This window comes from Dermacentor andersoni, chromosome 2 (genome assembly GCF_023375885.2).
Source record: "Dermacentor andersoni chromosome 2, qqDerAnde1_hic_scaffold, whole genome shotgun sequence".
Lineage (NCBI taxonomy): Eukaryota > Metazoa > Arthropoda > Arachnida > Ixodida > Ixodidae > Dermacentor > Dermacentor andersoni.
This window is the reverse complement of record NC_092815.1, coordinates 79,897,446-79,918,897: the sequence shown is the minus strand read 5'-3', so window position 1 is coordinate 79,918,897 and position 21,452 is coordinate 79,897,446. Positions and strand designations below refer to the sequence as shown.

The window sequence follows — 21,452 nt, the reverse complement described above, 5'->3', positions numbered from 1 at the left end:
TAGGTAAATCTCTGTCAAAAGCTGTACACAGTCGTTGTCTATGCATTCCCCTTCTACAATATATCTATATGTTGCGGTTTACGTTGTCATATGCTCCGGTAATGTCGAAAAATGTCACATATAGCAGTCTCGTTTCTTCACTGGATACTTCAATACACTGAGTAAAGACAAATTAGTTATCATCCAGATGCCTCCCGATACTGAAACTATTATAAAGTTCTTCCAATATGCCATTATTCTCTGCCCATGGTTGCAGCTTTAATTTAATCGCCTGTATTGCTAACCTTTATATTACGAATGTAATAGTCAACGGTCTATATGAGTGAATTCAGTCTTTTTCTCCTTACCTTCCTAAATTAAATTCCTCCTATTATGTCGCCAACTGGCTGATATTTGTTTATCTTTTACGGTTTTTCATACTGCTTTCAACAAAGCTTCCTTACTTTTTGGTCTTAGATCATTAACAAGCCTAACGGGAACCTCGTCTAGCCCTGTGGCTGTGCGCTTAGGAAATTACTCCTCGGCTTTCTTCCAGTTGAAATTTGTCAGCATGAGTTCCTTTTCCATTTGATTCTCTTTCATGCTCTTTTTTTCCTCAAATACATCATCGTCATTGCCTTGGAAAGAGTCAGCTGTTATTTTTGAGATGGTATTTAGTGCCGCGTCCCCGTACAATTTGTTCGCATCTTCGTCTAGGATATGTTGTGGTTTTGTTCCAGACTTCCTGCGTAATAAGTGCACGTGGTTCCAAAATATGCTAGCTGCGGCCTTCTTTTTCTCACGTATTTCTGAGAACCAACGTTTACTTTCGCCTTTCATCTATATACCAATATTTGAAGGATAGATTTCTCCCCCAGTATATTTCCCATTCTCTGGATACTTCATCCTGCGGCAACTGCTTTTTTTTTGCCTGCCAATACTCTCGCGATGCTTCTTGTCATTCGACGATCGCTTCTCGTATCTTCCTGTTCCACCACATTTTTGGTTTCTTTTTTCCTTTCCAAAGAACGTGTTGCTTCTCTTTCCGCATTTCTGTCGTAATTACACTTAGCAGCTCACTATATTCCCACTGTTTGCTTGGTCATTTGCTAAGTTCTTCCTCGACTCTTGTGACTATATTTGTTGTTTGTTCAGCGTTCGAATTTGGACTGCCCATCCCATGCACCTTGCTCTCTTCCACACCTACACATCCCATTTTCAAAATGATGCCTTTATGTTCACTCTTTATGCTTGGTTAACCTTGGTTAATCTCGCTATCTTTCCCTCTTTGTTTCTCTCTCTCTCTCTCTCGTCAGTGACCGTTTCTCTCAACTTATCACAAATTCCTTCTGTCATCAGACAGTAATCAGTGGTCGATTGCCGGTTTTCAACTTCCCATTTGGTTTGCCTATCACACTTAAGCCCTCTATTCAGAATAAGAGGTTATGTTGCTCGCAAAGATCTAGCATTGACTTCCCGTTGTTTTTGGTATAATCATCTAGATCGTGTATGTGGGCAATCACGTCATATAATAGGATAATTTCGGCGTAATTGCCGAAACCCGAAATATCAGCACTTAGGCATTTCACTAGCTCTTGATTCTTCTCTTCGCAATTATTTCCGGGCCGCACCTACGTTAGGCACAGCCAAGTTTTCTTTCCACACAATGTACATAATAACCAAAGATGCGCTTGACATATTGAATTGATTCTTTCTCATTTGGCTCTCTGATTTATCAGCATTCCGACTCCCCCTCCCTTTCTTTCCGATTTAGTTCTGTTGTACCCACCCTTTTCCACATGATTCGGGTTTTACAAGGGGAATTGACCCCTGCATTCCTGCTTTTCAAGGCAGTTGAAGCTCTTTCCAACTACCCCCACCCCACGTTGCATGCATTCCTCGTGCTTTGTTGACACTCCATCCTGTCACGTCGGAGACGGCGTTCCATCGTCACGACCATTCTCGCTCATGATGGCGGCCCTGCACGTTCAGCTTTTCCTCACCTGCTTGAAGTCTTTTTTCCAATGCCTTTCGTGCAGCGGGCTCTATATTTAGGTCATTTTTTTTAGCTCTTTGACCTGTCTCACAAGCTCATCACGGAAATCCTGTTTTCGTTAGTCCATCATAGACATCACAGCGTCTGCCGATTGACTCGATTTACTCTCCATTCTCGCCCTTCTCCTCGTGTACATTGAGGTACCCCCGCACACTGCACGCTTTTTTGTCTTTCTTGCCATGTGCTGCACTCAGCTTTTGCTAATGCTAACACCGAAGCTCTAAGAGCATGTACCTACAAGCAAACGCCAATACGCATAGAACCTAAATCCTTAAAATGCCGGATATTAATTATCGCCAATGTTTTAAAAGCAATAAATGCCGCACAGATTTAAGGTATGATACGAGTTTGTATGTGTTCAAAGACGAGTCCACGCTCTCACTGTCCTACCAAAGCAATATTCCTGACGCCTGTCTTAGCGCCCTCTACTTTCCAAGTAGCCACAACTAATGTGAAGTGTTATTGTCAGATCGTACCTGCTGCAGTCATTTTTTGCGTAGATGTCTAGATTGACGTCAAAACTGTGATCGACTGTGACCTGTTGAGGATGTATGCTGCCCGTGGGCTCGGCATTCTAACACCGGGCACGCATTGACTTCAGGAATTATTGCAATTGAAGATTACGGCAGTGCTGTCATATGGAAAGGTTTAATTCTAGCAATTACTGTTCGTCGAATAGGTCGCAAGTCTGTAAACTAACGTCCCCCCACCCCACCTCCGCTTTCTTCTCCCATCCGTAAAACACTTCAGCACAAACCTTAACATTATAGAGCGACAAAACAGCAAGACACCGTTGACGTTTTCTACGGTGTTCTCATTGCCTGCGTTTTCAGAAAAGGCGTATAATGAGGATTTGGCTTACACAAACCTTGAGGCTCAGTGAAGTTTGGTTTTACGAAACAGCATCGTAGAGGATGCGTAAATAATAAAAAAAAAGAATTCAACTCGAAAGTCATCCTGTTTTCAAAATCCGGCATGTTCGTGTGTCTTTGCCGAATCACAGCCGAAATTCTAGCGAAAAGGGAGTTTTATAGAAAAAGGTTGCAGCGCCCGCGGCGGTAAGTCTTATTTCTCCCGAGCATTTCCTTCTCCTGCGAGCAGCTATTGCCGGTTCATATGAAATTTTTTCGCAGCATCAAGGGGGGCAACTTAGGGCCAGTTGGCCCGACATGTTTAAAGAGGAAAAGAACCGCGACTTGAGACGGGACGTGATGAAGGAGCTCGTCCGCTCGTCCTGTCCACTCCTTCGTTACGTCCCGTCTGAAGTTCCTCTTTCTCGCAGCACCTGTGCATCCTCCTCACGCCTCTGCACTACGTGCTGTGCCGTGCCACAGCTGCTGCCCCGATGGCATTGAATGCACTGCCACATAACGGTTATGCTCCGGAAGATGTACTTATGAACGTAGTTACAACTTTCGATTGCAAGTGTAGATGATCTCCCGTATGTACGTGCAAAGTTCCCCGTATCAGCATCTGGCTCGCAGCAACCACTCCAAGTTTAAATGTCTGTTCGCAGAAAGGTTTCGTGACTATGATGGCACTGTCACTGTTTGGTTATGCCTCCAACGTGCCCGCATATCTGAACAAAATTCTAAAATGTTTTATCTAATGTTTCGAAGTTTCACCTCGACGTGCCCAGGTGCTCTTACAAAGCAAGCTTTTTATCTCACGACAAGCGCCGACAACTCAAATTAGAAAAACTTCGGTGTTTTCCTAAGGCGCACCCGAAGCATTTATATCTTGAAAATTTCTCCATGATGCGTCACAACTAATCCTGTCACCCTCTTTTAGCATTGCCCGTAAATTATTACTCTCCACACTCCTGAGATTTCTTTCAAATTAGTTTAGCCTACGTTTGGAAGGGGCGTTTCGAGTGGAATGTCTGACCCGCGTTTAGAGGCAATAGCAGCTTCGCTTTTAGAATGCCGACTGTACTTACTCATCTGCCATGATGAAGGCTGATCCTGCCTCCTGCATTATCAAATAATAGCGAAGGAAGCTTGTTTCCTTTTTTTCTCCAGTTCTATATCTTTATGGACTCCTCTGGTAAGCAAGAGAGTTTCCGTTAGTTTACCTGTCAAGGCAACTCGCGTCATCTACCGGTACTGCACTGCGAGGGCTATGGCTGTTTACGCTACAGTGAACCGTGTTCTAGTGTCATTTCCAGCACGTCCTTCTTGTCGTAATATTGAGACACACGAAATGCTCTATTCCGAGTTTGTGTTGTTACACACCTTGGCTCTCGTTTTATTCCCTGCTTGGCCAGGACCACCCATTATCTGTGTTGGTGTGCAATGGCAAGATAAAGAAAGACCCTGCACCCCCCCCCCCCTTCCTGTGTTCATTGACAGTGAGACGTGCAGAAGAAAACGGCTGCACGAAAAGATATTTTGCCCGCAATATTTCACCGAGCAAATGCCGCATTCTTGTCACAGAAGCCAGCACGAAGTGCCTCGCGGAATACAATAAAACGTGGTGTTTTAATGTATAAGTACAAATACTGTGGTGGTGTTGATTATGATGATGATGATGGTGGTGGTGCTGGTGGTAGTGGTTGTGGTAACCACTACCACCAGCACCACCACCATCATCATCATCATAATCAACACCACCACAGTATTTGTACTTATACATTAACACGTACTTACCTAATCACCGATGCTCCAAGGTTACCTGGAGCTATAGCTATTTTGATGCAATATCGGCATTTTCTTTTATTGGAAAATAAAACGAAGATGGCATAATCCCAATATTGTAGCGACAGTCCGGCCTTTTCACATAAGTATACTAGAAGTTAAATACAACAAAAAAGACGATAACAAAGTGATAAATAAAGAAAATGCGCATGCACAGAACGCGCGCAAGATGCGTAATACTCGAAAGGATGCACGGAAGCACAGTAACTCCCGATGCCGTTTACAGAATGCGTGCGCCCACAAAAGATCATATAAATACACTCGCTTAGAGATATAACTGCGGAGTCAAGCCGACAGGAATGTTCTTCGACTTTTACGCAGTCCGCTCATAAGGTACCAGATGTAGCTAAAGTCGTCAGAGTCCGGAACGTGCAGATGAGCTGCATAGCAGCCCAGAAGGTACACGCTGCCAGCGATCACCGCTGCAGGAGCACCATAAAATGTCACTGTTCGCCACCAGCGTGTATAGAAGGTTCCCGGAAGCGGCGGGACTGTCCGAACCGTGATAAGCTGCTGACTTCGGTGGGTAGACACGAGGAGCAGGCGACGCTGCTCTCCCTCGGGGCGAGGGCGAACACGGGCGGCGAGTTGTATTTTCCCGGAACCGGGTACAGCTCGAGGCCTCCGTTACCGCAACTGGAGTGGCCATCGGGAAGCTCGGCTACTGCGTCTTTACGGAAAGGCATCACGAAGCGCTTCCGCTTAGAGCTCTCGCTGCTCTTTTGAAAGAAGAGGAATATGTACGGGTTCACCGTGCTGTTCGAGGCCGAGATGACGCCGAACAGCGCCACCATGTTTTGATCCAGAGAGGCGCCGGTGCCGGCAAAGGCCAGGACCATTTCCAGTACCATGTAAGGTACGTTCGTCACCAAGAATGCGATGAAAATGGCGGCAGTGAGCTTGATGGTTTTCACCTGCGAAGCAGAAAGGAAAGAAGGTGAATTGAGAATTGGGACCAATATTCGCAACGGAACTTGTAGACTTGTAGGGTGTAACCATTCGTAAGAGTAGAAACTTGTATACTTTATCATTTAGTGACAAATGGCTGGTCAAAGGTCTTCAGCCGGGAGAGAATTGCTGTGAACTAAAGGCTTTAATTTGTGCGTTCGGCGGGGGTAATGTAACTTGCCCCTGCACAAAATTAACACGCTCGACTACTCGCGTGGTGAACAATGCCCTAAAAGTGTAAATACGTAATACATTTGCCAAATTAAAATGAAACACCATGCCACTGCAGCTAACCTTCGTAGGCATTTACCTGGGCGTTGGATAGAGATGACAACCTTAAAGGGTCGCCCAAGACGAGCCATATTATACCCTACCGCACAATTGAACAACTGCTCATATCTCAAGTGTTTGTGTACCTCTGAATAAAGGTACCTATTTTACGTGAAAAAGAGGTAACTTTTCTCACGCCGAAAGTAACAATTAAGCCTGCAGTTCACACATAATGAGGAATTTTCGCCGTCTTTTTTTGTTTCACGCTGTATTACGTATTCACGTAATCGTGCCACGTTATGTAAATTGCACTTTCATTCCTATAAACATTTATTTCGTCGTTAGCACCCCTTTAGCAATGATTCGTCACGAACTTTTCTGCCTAACCATTTCAAGAATGTATTAAAAAGGTATCTGCACTCAATCCCATGAAGGCCAGTGCCCATGCAGATCGGACATATTTAACAAAACTTGAAGAGTACCTTGGCCTTCGGGAAAGGCGAGGCAGTCTGGTGTCGATTCTTGAGTGCCGAGCTCTGCTTCCAAATCTCGATCAGGATGCGGCCGTAAAGCACAACCAGCAGAATGAGGGGAAGTACGAAAACGCTGAGGAAAACGAAGGTCATGTACAGTTGGCGAGGAAGTGGCGAGTCTGCCTTGCGGGCGTAGAAAACCGACGCGCAGTATTGGAGATTTTCGCTCGCTTCAACGAGCCGGAACATGTACAGATTGGGCAGAGAAGGGATCAGTGAGGCTAACCAGGACCCGGCTGCCAGGTGTGAGGGCACCAAGCAGGCGGCGAGAGGGTACACGATGGCGAAGTGCCTGTCTAGAGCTATGCTCACGATCATGTAGGTGGAAGACGCTAGTGCGAAAGTTTGGAGAACCTTAAAGACTCTGCAGAATGCGTCACCGGCGATCCAAGCGCGGCCCATGATCTCCCACACCATTTGCGATGTCATCGTCACGGTTGTTACAAGAAGGTCGGCCACGGCGAGGTTCAAGAACAGTATGTGCGCTTTCTGGTAGCGCCTGCGGCGATGGTTTCGTAGCAGCCGCCAGCAGACGACGCAGTTGCCAGCGATTGAGAAAGCCACCATGATTATAATAACAGTGATGCGCACATGACTGTGGTACTGAGGACCGAACACGGACTCTTCACTACTGTTTCCAATATCGGTGGTTTGCAGAGATGATAAGTTAAAAGTGGCATTCCTTGCGCTGTCTTGCAAGGCGGCATGGCTGGAGGTCCTTGTGGAGATATCCGGCATCGCGCAAGGTTGCTTCGCGTTTCCCACCATAGGGCCTATAATTCCAGAGTTTGGTGCTGGCCGAAGTTCCCGTCTTGACTGCGAGATAAAACGGAAGGTCTGAAAAAAGAAAGGGAATGAAAATTCATCAGCGGTTCAGAATTAGTATGGCGCATGAAAAAGAATCGATGTTTAAATCGCACATTTTCGAGCAATGCTGCACGATGAGAGCGCTACACACGGCTTGAGAGCTGTACACGTGGGCACAGTGATAATATTATGGCGCAAATGCCTATTTTTAAATCAAGAAATGGCGCACTCACAGTTTTTGTCAGTAATTTTATTTGCGTAAGTACGAAAGGAACCTTGGAAGCCGTGATATTCAGAGCGTTGCGGCGTAACAGGTTAAGATAAATCTGGCACCGCAGAAATTGCTGTAGTGCCAAAGCAAAAAAATACACAGATCCAACGCACACGATGACATTCAATTGAAGCAAAGCAAGTAGTTAAGCGCTATGCAACTAAAAACAATTGCGTTTATGTTTATTTCTATGCAACGTACAATCTCATGTAATATTTACATGTATACACTACACCATTCACAAGCTATGTCACAATGCAAACATCAAATCAGGCGACTGCACAGTCTGAGACGTCTACGCTGCGATCTCATGAGGACGAAGGCGTTGTATGAAAGAATGGCGATTACATCTGTATGCATAGAGAAGTACGACACATATCCAGGTGTGTTTAAGGATTGTGTGCATCTTGTGTAGCACTGGCACAAGCGCATTCTGGAGGATTACCAAAGAACGGGCACATATTCATTGGCACATAAGAAATGGTCCTATAAGTGAAGCGATTGAATATCGTAGGTATTCTAGAAACACGACTATGATTTAGGAATATTTATGAGTCGGCATCACTAAAACAGGTCTAATGTGACATATTGTTTGATTACGGTGGACAGAGGTGTGCTCACTGGCAGCACTTTGTGAATGAGCCATACAGGGCGATAATATTGTTACGGTGGATTTGGACAGGACCATGCGCGCAAGAGGGAGACGAAGAGGAAGTGGTAGACTGTCTACTGAGCTGTGACCGTTGTACCAGCCTGCGCGTTCACCACTAACGTTTTCCTATTAAATAGTTATACATACGTTTCTGCGTCTGGCTTCCTCTTCGTAATATTTGGTGGAAGTGCGGCGTACAGGAAAGCTCTTGACTGCGTGAATGTTAGCAGGCTAAGGATGTATACCGGCAGCACTGACAGGGTGGCCAAGAACTTTGACTTCACGGTGTCCAAAATGAACCTCAGAAGAGTTAAGTTGAAGGCAAGCCTTCCTGAAGACTTCAAGAATAGCTGCCAAGCGACTCAGGTGGCTGTCAAACATAGGGGAAAATACGATGACATTGTCCAGGTAACATAGGAAAGTGGACCACTTGTGGTCCCGAAGGAGAGAGTCCATCATTCTTTCGAAAGTTGCTGGGGCATTACAAATCCTAAAGGCATAACCTCAAAATGGTAAAGGCCGCCCGTTGTAACAAAAGCAGTCTTCTCACGGTCGAGTTCATCAACCGCAATCTGCTAATAACCGGATAGGAGGTCGATTGAAGAGAAGTATCTTGATCCGTATAGGAAGTTGAAAGTGTCATCAACCCGCGGGAGAGAGTGTACATCCTTTTTCGTAATCATGTTCAGTTGACGGAAGTCGACAGAAAATCGTCAGCTGCCACCCTTTTTCTTGACCAAGACAGCAGGCGATGCCCAAGGACTCGAAGAGGGCTAAATTACACTTTTGGTTAGCATGTTTACTTCAGCTTAAATGACGTGGCGTTCTGCGTGAGACACGCCATAGGGTCGTCGGCGGATAGGACTAGCATCACCAGTGTCAATCTTGTGAATCACAACGCAAGTCTATCCCAGCGGGCAATCCTCTAAGTCAAAGACGTCGTTATAAGACACCAGGACGCGACAAACATCCGCAGCCTGTTCGGGAAGCAGGTAATGAGCGATCATCTTTGAAAATATGCCGGGATCGGACGCTGCGGAACTGATCGGACAGCAGGTGGCTTCAGACGAGGATGGAACATACAATGCAGACATGGCGGTATCGTCGATCGGAAAAGCGTTGCCGAGCGACATGCCTTCTGGGATAACTTGCGTAGATGAACCAAAGTTATAAATAGGAAAGAATACGCGGTTGTTGGCAATAGTCCCAATGGTACGAGGAACGGCAACTGTGCGTAGCAGGAGAACATTGACATTAGGAGTCCGCAGATAGTCGCCGTCAGGAACAGATGTGAAGCACGTCAAAGGTACATACATGGCGGCTTGAGGCGGCAACCGTACGAAGTCTGCAGAACATAAACGAGGCTCAGCTGATTTTGGAGGACAGCAGTGATTAGGCAGCTCGAGTTGGAGGAGCCCAGCACTGCAGTCAATCAGTGTTGAATGGTCCGATCAGAAGTAAGAAGTCGAGGCCGAAGATCAAGTCACGGGAACACCGCTCAAGAACAGCAAATGAAACGGAAGTGTTGAAACCAGCAACAGTTATTCGGGCAGTACACATGCCAGGGATAATGGGCGTTGCTCCATCGGCGACTCTGATAACGCGTGATGCGGCAGGTGTAAGGAATTTCTTCAGCCGGCAACGCAGATGGTTGCTCATTACTGAGATATGGGCTCCAGTATCAACAAGCGCTGGGACACGTACACCGTCAACTTCTACATGGGCTATATTGCGTCTGGTCGGTAGGATTCGAGGCTCTGGCGGTGACGTCAACAATGCAGCGTCACCTCCAGGTGCTGAATGTTTTAGTTTTCCGGAGGTACGCGCCCAGGTCGGAAAGACGGCGACGACTTTGCGGCGAACGGGACTGGTGACTTCTCGGCGACGGTCAACGGCGGTGCCATGTGGCCGCACCGTCCGTGGCGTGCAGGTTTGGCGCGGATTGCAGCTGGAAATGGCGAAAACTGCTGTCTGGACAAGGGCTGTTTGAGAACAACATCGAGGAGCAGCTGTTGCGACAGTATCGGGCGACATCACCAACGCTGTAACAACTGAAGCAAATAGGTCGGTCATCCGGTGTTCGCCACCCTGCCATGTTGCGAGAACCTCGAGGGACCCATTGATTTAGGGTATGCAAGAGCGAAGGACGTTCGGTCGGTGGGGAACTGGCCACGGTATAAACTGATTGAAAGCCGACATTGGCGTGGCGAGTTCTGGGCGCACAATAGCCTGAAGAAAGCGAGCTAACGGAGCGCATGTGTGGTTGACAGGTGACTACAGAGCCGCAGTACAAATGGCTTCCAGCTCAAGGCGCACAATCTTCATCAGCTGCTCTGAAGGCTGCTGCTGCTGCTGTTGCGGTGCAGAAGGGTCCCGTCGGTCTTCACAAGACGATGTTGCAGCTTGATTGGGAAGGTGTGCAAATGACTCGTAAATGCGACGCTTTCACTCCGTGATAACGTCAATAATCGAAGCACAGTGCTAACAGATCAGTAGATTGAAGGCATCATCAGCTGTACCATTTGAGACATTCCAGATTTTTCAGAATCGGGCATTTCAGCGTTGGCCTTGCGGCAGAGTGCCAGCACGTCTTGTATGTAGCCGACGTAAAAAAAATTATGTTCGCCAGCAACACTGTGAGATACCATTTGTTGTGGCTGCTCACCGGCTCATACATCTCCAGCCAGTCGTCGACGTCGGCGCCATCGGTGCCGCAGAAGCTTCCCGGATCACGTGGATGCGTGAGTACGAGAGTCGACGCAGTCGACCCAGGCGTTGTCGAACCAGGCACCTCCTGCGACATCGGTGAAGAACCGAACCGGCGGGCACTGCGAAACTCCGCTCTAATTAAATTATGGGGTTTTACGTGCCAAAACTACTTTCTGATTATGAGTGGAGGACTCCGGAAATTTCGACCACCTGGGGTTTTTTAACGTGCGAAACTCCGCTCTGAGGCTGGAACAAAAGTCACAGCTCAGTAGACAGTCTACCACTTCCTCTTCGTCTCCCTATTGCGTGCATGGTCCTGTTCAAATGCACCGTAACAATATAAGTCCCTTTGCTGAAGCTTGTATCCGGTTCACATACGATGTGCATGCAATGTCCACAAATGTATCCGACGAGATAATGCATGGATCCAGGGGGCATGTCCCATTGTCCTGAACACTCCCCCCCCCCCCCCCCCTTAATATCTGTGTCTGCAGCGCCAGCGTATGGTACGTGTCAAACGCATAAAATCTTTCTTCCAACATTTTACTGCTATCTTCCAATGCAGAGACAATATAGGTTCGATGATTATTGAAGAGAACCCGTCAGGACGCAAAAAACTCATCATAAATCACAGTGTGAAGGAAGGGAGGAAGAGATCAAGAAAGTTGGCAGCCAAGTACACGGTAATTGAAAAGTCCAATAGCCAACTGGCGGTGTCATGAAAAAGAAAAGTTAAAGTAATAGAGACGGTATATTGAATACAAATGATGAAAACAAAAAGTCCACGAAGAGTTACATACACGGCAAGAAAGAAATCAGGAGAGAAAATCTGCACAACAGAAATGGCAGTGCCTTGGTATTTGAGGCCCGAGCGGGATGCCTAAGAAGAATAACATACCGGAGAAAATATTCTAAACGTTATGAGGAATGTGCCTGCTGCAGAAAAAGTCCGGAGACGATTCAGCACAGCGTAGTCGAATGCCGGGATATTAATCAAACAAGAACCGTAGAGAACGTCCACCTTCCAGAAGGGCTAGGACGGTCTGAATTCTAAATAAGAAGTAGACGTTTAGATTACTGATGCTAAAAATAAGAAAGCTAGGAAGCGATCGATAGAGCCGGGTTCGGTAGAAACATAAGTAGCTGTACATAACATATATAGAAGATTTAATGAAGACAGAAAACGTTAACGAGAGATAAGCAACATGCTAGCCTACCAATAAAGCAATAGTAAAACCTAAATAGCGCAAGCAGGCCTTATGGCTGTTTGTCGCTGTCCCATTTCGTAGGGGACAACAGTACTAATCATCCTCGTAATGACAATTATCATCATTGTCATAAGGGCACTCGGTTCAGACTCTATACCAGAAGGCCTGGAGCAACTGGGCCAGGCTAGGCATGTTTTTCAGTGAAATAGTCATCATAGGCTTGGAGCCTGTACCGCGCAATCATTTAAAACGGAAATATTTATAATGAACACTAGGCCAGCGATATTAACAACTTGTTTTTCAACAAAGTCTGCGCTAACTCGTTATAATGACAACGCAAAGAGACGACCAAAGAGAGGTGACTTGAGTTGGTCTGGTTTGCGGGAGCTGCCTAGAAGGCGACACACGCACTGGGCCATCTCTCGTGTACAATCGCTAAGGCTTACGCCGAGACAATGTTCGGAGCGAATGCATGCCTCTTTAACTCGTGTGGATGGGACACCTTCAAAGAAGGAGTACACGCCATGTTTTAGGTCATTTAGTCATTTAGGTCAGTTCCTGGAATGTTTGTCACACAAGCCTGCATACAGCATGCAATTGATGTTGGTGAGAAAAGTGGCCCGCTTTAGGTGCATGGTAAGCTTCTCTCAGAATTACGGCCAAGGCTGCGGCTGACAGTAAGCTCGGGTTAGTATCGAAATACTAGACACTAGTTGTCAACTGTACGAACGCTCTCATTACGGATGGGAGGTGACAAGCCACGCAAGACGGAGATACACTTCCCTACACAGTGGCCTGCATCCAGGACACCCTGCAACTGTACCCATCCGCCCTGCAAGCGATGCTTCGCGGAGTCTAGCATGACGAATGGCTTGGCAAGTGAGCGAGTGTACACTCAGAAGTATAGGGGTATAGTGGATTGTGCTTGTGCGGCTGTGCCGGTTAAAACAACAACACAATAAAGGCGACGTTACTGGCATGTCCGGAAATGTGTGGGCGCTTAAATTGCTATGCTCTCCCACGCCAGCATACGCATCTCCCATACTCGCGTACTGCGTAATAATCGTCTGTAGCATTACTTCGATGAACCACTTAATCGGCACGTGAGCGTTTTATTTCTTTCTGGCATCGAAACACATGGCCTATATACTCACAAGGGGATTGGGAACACTGAAGCTGATGGAAAGTAGACATGACACGGATAAATAAGGCACACAAACAATCAAAAAGAAACCACTGGGTAACATAAGGCTTACAGTATTTTGATTAGGCGTGCTTCCCCGAAATATTTAGGTACAGTGCGATAAGTACCCCGTACAGTGTAATCTGACGGGCGTTTCAGTAAACTTAGGCAGAGCTGCTACAAGAGACCTGTGGCTGGTACCCAACACACATCTACCAGAGGACAATATGTTTGACGTCGATAAAATTAAACCTAGATAACTAGTGAAAACTACGAAGAATAATCGAAAGAATCATAAGCGGCGGCAGGAAAGAAAAAAATTATAGAGTGTTTCTGGTTCTTTACAACAAGACCAAAGTAGTACAGCAAGTCGGGCGACTTCGTTTTCATTCACGATGAACTTACAGGACACTAAAGAGGACAAGGACCCATGAAGACTGGACTAGCGCTCACTCGCAATTGGAAGTTCTTAAGGGAAGTAATGTCGTACATACGTGTGAAAACAACCGCACGGCAGATAAACACACAATACATCACCCTCAACTAAAATCTAGCGCCTAGTGAAGTACCCTTACTGAATTCAACAGAGCATGCGTGTACTTAGACATGCAGTTTGGACAGATATTGCCGCTCTCGGTCTGAACGTGTGAGGAAGGGCTCACTAATGCAGACGTTACTGCGCGCAATATGACAAGTCACGCGAATTCCTGCCTATTTGCACAGAGGATGTCTGTCGTGTAAAGGTTGTAGACGCATAATAGAAGTGTACTTGGTTTTGAACAGGGCGAATACACCCAGCAAACATGTTCATTAATAAACATCAGCTTCAAATCAAGAAATTGTAACTCACGCTTTCTAGGCAACTCACACGTAGACTTCAGGCCAAGACCGCATTGTTAAGCACTTTACGAGTAAAAATATCCAGGACCCTGGCACTGAAATCATTTTTTTTTTCCCAGAAACACTGAGTAATAATCAACAACGGTTGATGGCGCTCCAGAGACATGTCGACATCATTTAGGAATATAGTACTTAACCCAGCACGCCTCGTCGAGACAGTGAGCCTTCTCCTGCAGGTGGCAAAAAAGCTGTCATTGCAGACATGCATAAATTTTCGCATGGTTTCAAGTAAGAGGCCGATCTTTGTAATAATGACGTTGTGTTTTCAGGCCCACTGCGCATCGGGAGTTTGTGCTGCGGGGTGCAGCAAAAAGCGGTAAAGTAAGCGTCTAATATATATACGGATTTAATTTTCGCTGCGCATAACAGAGATATGGAGCCGCGGGGAAGTGCGCATACTTTAGGCCGAACCGCACTTGTGCACTTCAAAACATTTAACCATGGAATAAGCATACAAAAGCTTCGACACGTAAGCTTTCAATACTACGTTCGATGCTGGAAAAATGTAGTGGCAGCATTGCTGTCACAACGTGCAAAGCGATAAAACGTAGATTATGCAAAAAAAAAAAAAAAAAAAACAGGAACAAAATTGATGGGTCTGGCGTGACACATTTCACGAAACACATTCAGACTTCCTGCTAATGCAGCATGCGTAGCTGACCGCAAGCATTCTTTAAGCGCTCCAGTGCCCTGCGGCATTCTCAACACACTGCGAATGCTGATGCATCGCGAATGCGATGCAACGTGACAGCTTAATGGAAACGCCATAAAATACTCATGAAGGGCGTATTGTTGCATACTTGAACGAGTCTTGTCCCGTTGGCATTGTTCTTGAACAAACAATGTGGTTGTGCAGGAAAAACACTTACTAGAAAGAAATTAAATTAGGGTTGATTGAGTAAAGGCAAGGCGCGAAAGACCAGGACTGAAGAAGAACACAAAGGACAGGACCGCCGCCGGTCCTGTCGTTTGTGTTCTTCTTCAGTCCTGGTCTTTTGCTCCTTGCCTTTACTCATTCAAGCATGAACCAACTAGCCCAAGCAAGAGTTTTACTTAAATCAGGGTGCATGGCAGGAGAAAGCACTGCATATCGTCGCCCGCTTCTTTATTCTCCGGGCGTTCTTTCTTGCCCTATTTTATGTATTTACAGTAAAAGGGCGTATGAGCTGAAGAATGGACTATGCTTCAAACGGCAAACGTACTCTGCGCCGACCATTTATCACCCTCAGACATCCCATTCAGTGTGGAGAACTTTCAAATCATTCAGACTTGTTCCGATAAACATAAAGAAACTCCAAAAAGAAAATGGTATCTGCGTAGGCCTTCGGTGTATGACATAAGGCATGCAAACAGTAAGCATCTAGAAGGAAGCTTCAGGAAACGCGCAGAGCAAGTTGAGAAGTATGGAACAAGAATCTGCAGCTAAGCTCCGTGCATTTAACACGCGAGCTAACTGCCATCGTTGAAATCAATGCTCATTTTATACAGGGACGGTTTAATGTAGCGATCCCTTTCGCTCGGTTTTATTCCCTTCTTATCAACCATCAGTCATGAATGGCCAATGCTGGTGACACGTAGGCGCATCGCCTCTCGCATCGATTACGATGCGGAGACATAGAAATGAATTGTAATTGAATGTTTACACATAATCGCACAGTCATCCCCGGATTACGTTTTTCTTGTTCTAATTCTATGCATAAGCCGCAGTGTATTTTCTTTACTCTGAAGTAATCGTTGCCGGTATGTGTGTAGGATTCCCACTAACGAGAGAAAAGGTAAAGCAAGCCATATGCAAGTGAATACATTAGATCATATATGGGCGTTCCGCTCAAGTGTTGTCCTAGAATTATGCGTATCATAAGATTAATAATTTCTTCTACAGCGAACAGTAAACCTTTCCACTAACGGCGGCGACATCTGCATCTGGTCCTTTGAGGTGAACAGCCGAGGCAGGACGTCTTCTCGAGACACTAGCGGAGAGAACTGATTACACCTCGCATTTCTATGGTCAAATCACGTCTCGACAAAGCAAGAAAGAAAGAAAGAAAGAAAGAAAGAAAGAAGGGGGAAAAAGCTACCGCGTTTGTGGTGTTTAGCAGCAAACTGATGACGTGGTAGACAATCAATTTCTATCGACAGGCGAGCTGTTTCTCTCAACGCGTTCGTGTCGTTCTCACCGTCGATAGTGACACTGCGCCTACTACTTACAGTACTACTGATGTCCCTCAAAGTGACTGATCATAAGTACAGTTTCCGAATGTCACAATTGCAAGGTTTACTAATAATACCGACGTGTCGCCAACAATCCTGAAACAGTTTATGCACTTGCTTTTGTAGATAAGGTTAAATGGGGACTAACTGGAGAGGTTGGACGCAGTACGCAGTTGTTTTTGTGTGAGGCGTAATATTATCAACTCTCTCTGACATCGCTGTGTTCGCTACCAAGCAATGGCGAAACTGGGTTGGTATTCAAACAACCACCTTACACTAGTATTATTCGTAAAAGAATATTGCAAACAACCTTGATGTTGGCTAGCCACTTGCAGAGAGCACTTACAAACGAAAAGCTTTCCGAATTCGGCTCCAGTTTTCTCTCCCTAGTCCGGGCTCTTGATAGCTCTTGATTCGTTGTTGAAGCAACCTTTTCGCAACAATCCGCTTCACAAAACTGGACAGGTTTGTTGAAAGCCCAATGTTCATCAGTCTAACAGCGGCCAAATCGACAAAACAAGCCAGCGTTTTGACTACAGCGTCTTCAACCTTTGTCCTCTGTCAATGCGTTGGTGATTGACAATGGCGAATCGTTGTTACGCACGCATATCACTGTGCCTTTGACGCACAATTGTAGCTGATGGTAAAGGTGTACAGCTTTGACGCTGATTTTTGGGGTGTTTTAAATTGTGAAGCGCAAGCAATTGAATGTGAAAGCAGAAAGGAGTTGGCTATGTTCAAATATGCAATGAGCCCGCTTGACCTAACGCACGAACTCCCAGTCAATGGCCAAATCAGATTTTTAAATCTCTGGTGCCGGTTTAAATGTGTTGGTGTCTGCTGGACCTATGAACGGCGAGCCAACAAACCACTTGTGCCTTTCGAGTCTGCTCAGACTAAGCTCATTAAACCACCTACTGTAACGTTGCGCCTAAAGAACGCTCTTGGTAAATCTTGCCCGCACTGTATCCCAGATGCCTTCAATAATCAAGCCGAAAGATTACTGAGCGCCGGGTATCGTCAGCACCTCTTCATTTCGGTCGCAGAGGGCCTTCTCAAAAAGATGCGCACAAAGCCGCAAACATGCGACGCTCGCGGACAGCGTAGGCAGAGGGTAGCTGTGATACCATACATTCACAAATTATCGCGCAGCAATATGAAAAAGGTGGCGCAGCGTTACGACGTGAAAGTCGTGTTCTCTCTCCCACCCGCAAGCTGTTAAAGCTTTGCAGGTTAACCGACACGGCACCAATCCATGCAGTGGCACTACGACACAAAGCACAGGTCGTCTTTTGTTTAATGCGGCAAAGTGTAAGTAGGCTAAACTGGGAGATGTGTTAATGATACGTTAAAAGAGCACGCAAAAAACGTAAGAAATGCGCGTGAAGGGAAAGATTCTGAGGGTTTACTGGCAAGTCGCGGTCTGACTTGCAAGGACTGTTCGCCCGACCTTGAAAACACTGGCGTTATAAAGAGGAGTAAAACGCGTGTGACACGGGAAATCGCAGAATCTGAACGGATCTATAGACTTGAGGAGGCATATGTGTCAGCATGGCCTCCATCACGCTTTTAGATAAAGAGCTGGCATATCTACACATGCGCATGTGTTAACCCTTGGCTCGGACAGCATGTATATATTTTCCTGAACCATTCACAATCATGCTGATGGAAGTTCAGCGCTCGTCCTTGTCGTCCGGTCTCCGTCCTTGTCTTTCTTTTTTTTTTTTTGCGCTGCCGCCTTTTCAAACCAGCACGCCCAATTCGCCACATTCATCAATGTCAATAAGTTTCGTACACAGTGTGTGCACTACATTCTTATCATGTGCCAGTCACGGAACTCTAGCATCATCATACTCTTTGAGGCACGGATAATGCTGGAGGGGCGAAATGACCGACAATAATAACAGAGGTTATTTGAGTCTGTAGACTAGCGTAATTTATTCGTGTCGGCATACAAAAAGGGCATTACGGAAGTAAGTGCAGCTTGACTATTACGTCTAGATATCAGTGATCATTTGTTGTTTCTGTGGAAGTAACCGGGCAAAAGAAGCCACAAGAATGCAGGGCGCCGAGTCGCTCTGACGTAGTTCTGTCATTCTGTTCTATCTCCGATCACGGAATCGCGCCACTCAACGAAGCGCTGTTGCTACGGAAACGCAGCTGAGCCTGCGCTTATGTTCTGCAGCAAGACCACGGGATATGAGGCAATCACAAAGCCCCAGTAGTAAACCTGCAGCAGGTATGATCACATACATCCCAAAGGAAATGGCAAAGCGCGAATTCTGTCGTTCTTCCCCTGTCTGTGTGTGCACTTGGAAACGCTATTCGCTTTTCCAGGGAAACGTGACGCACGCGCACCTGACGACGAATTGGGAATTCGGGCATCAGCTTGGGGAATCGAACAGCTGCGCCAACAACGGGCCGCACTCAGGAGAACACCCCGCATATCACACGGCGTTTGCGCCTCTCGCATAGAGGGGTCTCTCGGGTTTTTGGCCTCGGCGCCGCGGATCGCGGCTGTAAGCGAGGCAACGCGTGGCGTGGGCTGCATCTCTGCCCACCTAGGGGCTTAGATAGTTATCAGTGAATCTTTCTGGACCCCCTTTTGGCATGTCTAACTCAAATTTCCAGGCCAGTCATCCTTTACATCCTTTGCTAAACGGCTAAGGTTTGGAGTCCTGACTGAATAGGATCCATGGGTATACGCGATTGTATTAGTCGATTGTGCATTTTAATTTTTTGTGCAATGTCCGCCTCTTCGAGTAGTGCAGCTCATAGACTATAATTGTGTACTATCTGCCACAGCCAATTAAACATTTTTTTTAAAGTGTTCCTAAATGTCGAGCACGGGTTCTTCCGGGGCTTGCTATATATATATATATATATATATATATATATATATATATATATATATATATATATATATATATATATATATATATATATATGTATATATACGCGAAGTTCAAGCACGTCTTCCGCGAACGTTCTGGCGAAGCATAAGCCCTAGAGTATAGCGAATGTCACGCAGACCAATAGGCTGTCATTGAACATTATGATCGTTTGTTTTTCGTATTGCGAAGGGGAAGTATTAAGAAGGTGTGCCGAGAGTGTAGTGAGAAATACACGTAGCTCAGCTTTTTTCTTTAATGTAGCTGTGTTACATTGCTCATTTCCTGCTCTCTCCTATGAGCGGACGTAACCAGCTTAATTAATCCACTGTCAGTAAATATGGGTGTAGTAAAGCTTCCTCTTAAAGGGAACACGAATTTAGCACTATTTGTGATATAGAGCAGAAAACTTACTACGTCGGTGATATCCACAGTGGACTTTCTCTTCTTCTCTTAACGTTTACCTTCACTTTCCCTTTCCCCATCGCATGGTAGCCAACCGGGCTCAGTCTTGGTTAACGCCCCTGCCTTTCATTTATCACGTTTTTTTTTATCTCTCTCTAGCATAGGATATTGTATCACTTTGAAAAGTCTTCACATACTGAGGAAAATCAGTGTATGATATTGTGCACTAGGTAGACATCAATCAATATGTGATTGCTTTGGACGTTTCCTTATCTAATGTAAATACTAATCGATGCTGCAGTACTAATTAGGCGTTCCCTTTAACGCTCGACCATACCGCACAATTTTTGTGCCTGCCGTTATTGTCACTACAGTGCACCTGCAACAAATGTCAAGCACTTGCAGTAATTATAATTTGCACCTCAAGCAATAACTACTGGAGGTTGTTCATAAGCCGTTAATTTGGTATAAAAAAAAAGAGCGGGAAACAAATGCACCCGTAGGCCAATGAACTCAGGAGACATGTAAATGCACAGTAAAGCGTTGAAAAGAAAATACCCATAGAAACGGCGCCACAGTTTTACGGCCGGAGAGGGAGAAGTGACGCAACTGGCGACCTTGACGCAACGGGAAGAAATGTGTCTTTTCTAAAATAACGGCCATTCGACCAGCAGCCGTTTTTCGGCGAACAAAAAATATAAGTGAGGTATTACAGTTGCCAGAGAGTCAACGACCGACTTGAAGTATATGTGTATGGCTAAAGACGATAACTTTATACTGTGTGATGTCACATAGTGCATGGCCTTGAAACATCCGCGAATCCGCCAACAGCAGCTGCTAAAGTCTCTCGCACGCGGATCATTCATCCCAGGCTCATGAGCTCATCCCATTACTTCTTTAGGATTCACTGTCACTCATGCAGGACACATTGATTCGCTTCTTATTTGCGTGGTCGATCCCGCTTATTATTTTGTTATCGGTTAATGATGCGTACGAGATTTTTTCCTGACTTGTCTGTAGACGCTGGTAAGCCCTATAGGGCCAGAGGGTGACATACGGGGAAGACATCAAGTGCAACATTATATAACGGGAATAAGTGGACGTCATTACCGGAGTGCCCTGTTGTGTAACAGAGCCATCGTGAATCTTTCGAAATACAGTTCATACGAACCCATCAAGATGCATGTGGATGTCTCCGCTGTCGGCAATGCATTTAAAGATCACGCTGAGCTCTCTTTTACTGTGCTTCCTCATATGGATTAGACTCAGTTGGCTATCCTTCATTGCCAGATTCATAGACGTTACAAAAAACTTAATCGATTACAATTACTTCATTTGAAAATGTAATTGATTACAGTGATAATTTACTGCCTCACGAAAGTGATTCAGGAATTGCTAAAAAGTAATCGATTACTTCTACGTTACTTTTCTCCGTCTATCTAAAACACTGCAAATATTTGGTAAACAGAGCGAGCTGGCCTGGTACAATCAGTGCGTCCTCTGCAGCCCCTTCTATCTTCCTTTTTTTTTTGCAAACAATTGCCTTTCAAGAATTTCATCTAACCGCCCTTAGTGCATATGTTCGTTGTGACCACTCCCTTGCAATTTATTTGTTCTCGTTTCCGGTTCACTGCTTATTTCTATCCCTTCCTGTCTTTCTAAATCTGTTTCTCCCGTGCAGGGCAGCAAACCTGACTTTTTCTGGTTAACGTTCCGGCATTTTCTCCACCCGC

General features: G+C 45.7%; 1 protein-coding gene across 1 annotated transcript in view; it reads right to left on the bottom strand.

Moving 5' to 3' along the window:
• Nucleotides 1-4,736: 4,736 nt before the first annotated feature.
• Nucleotides 4,737-21,452, bottom strand: part of LOC126541780 (oxytocin receptor-like) — a 75,387-nt gene continuing 58,671 nt past the window's right edge. Inside the window, exons 2-3 of the mRNA XM_050188709.2 lie at nt 6,432-7,319; nt 4,737-5,645 (exon numbers count right to left, since the gene is read on the bottom strand). Of these exons, the coding sequence (XP_050044666.1) occupies nt 5,175-5,645; nt 6,432-7,250 (1,290 nt within the window). The 5' untranslated portion in view covers nt 7,251-7,319 and the 3' untranslated portion in view covers nt 4,737-5,174. The remainder of the gene's footprint in view (nt 5,646-6,431; nt 7,320-21,452) is intronic.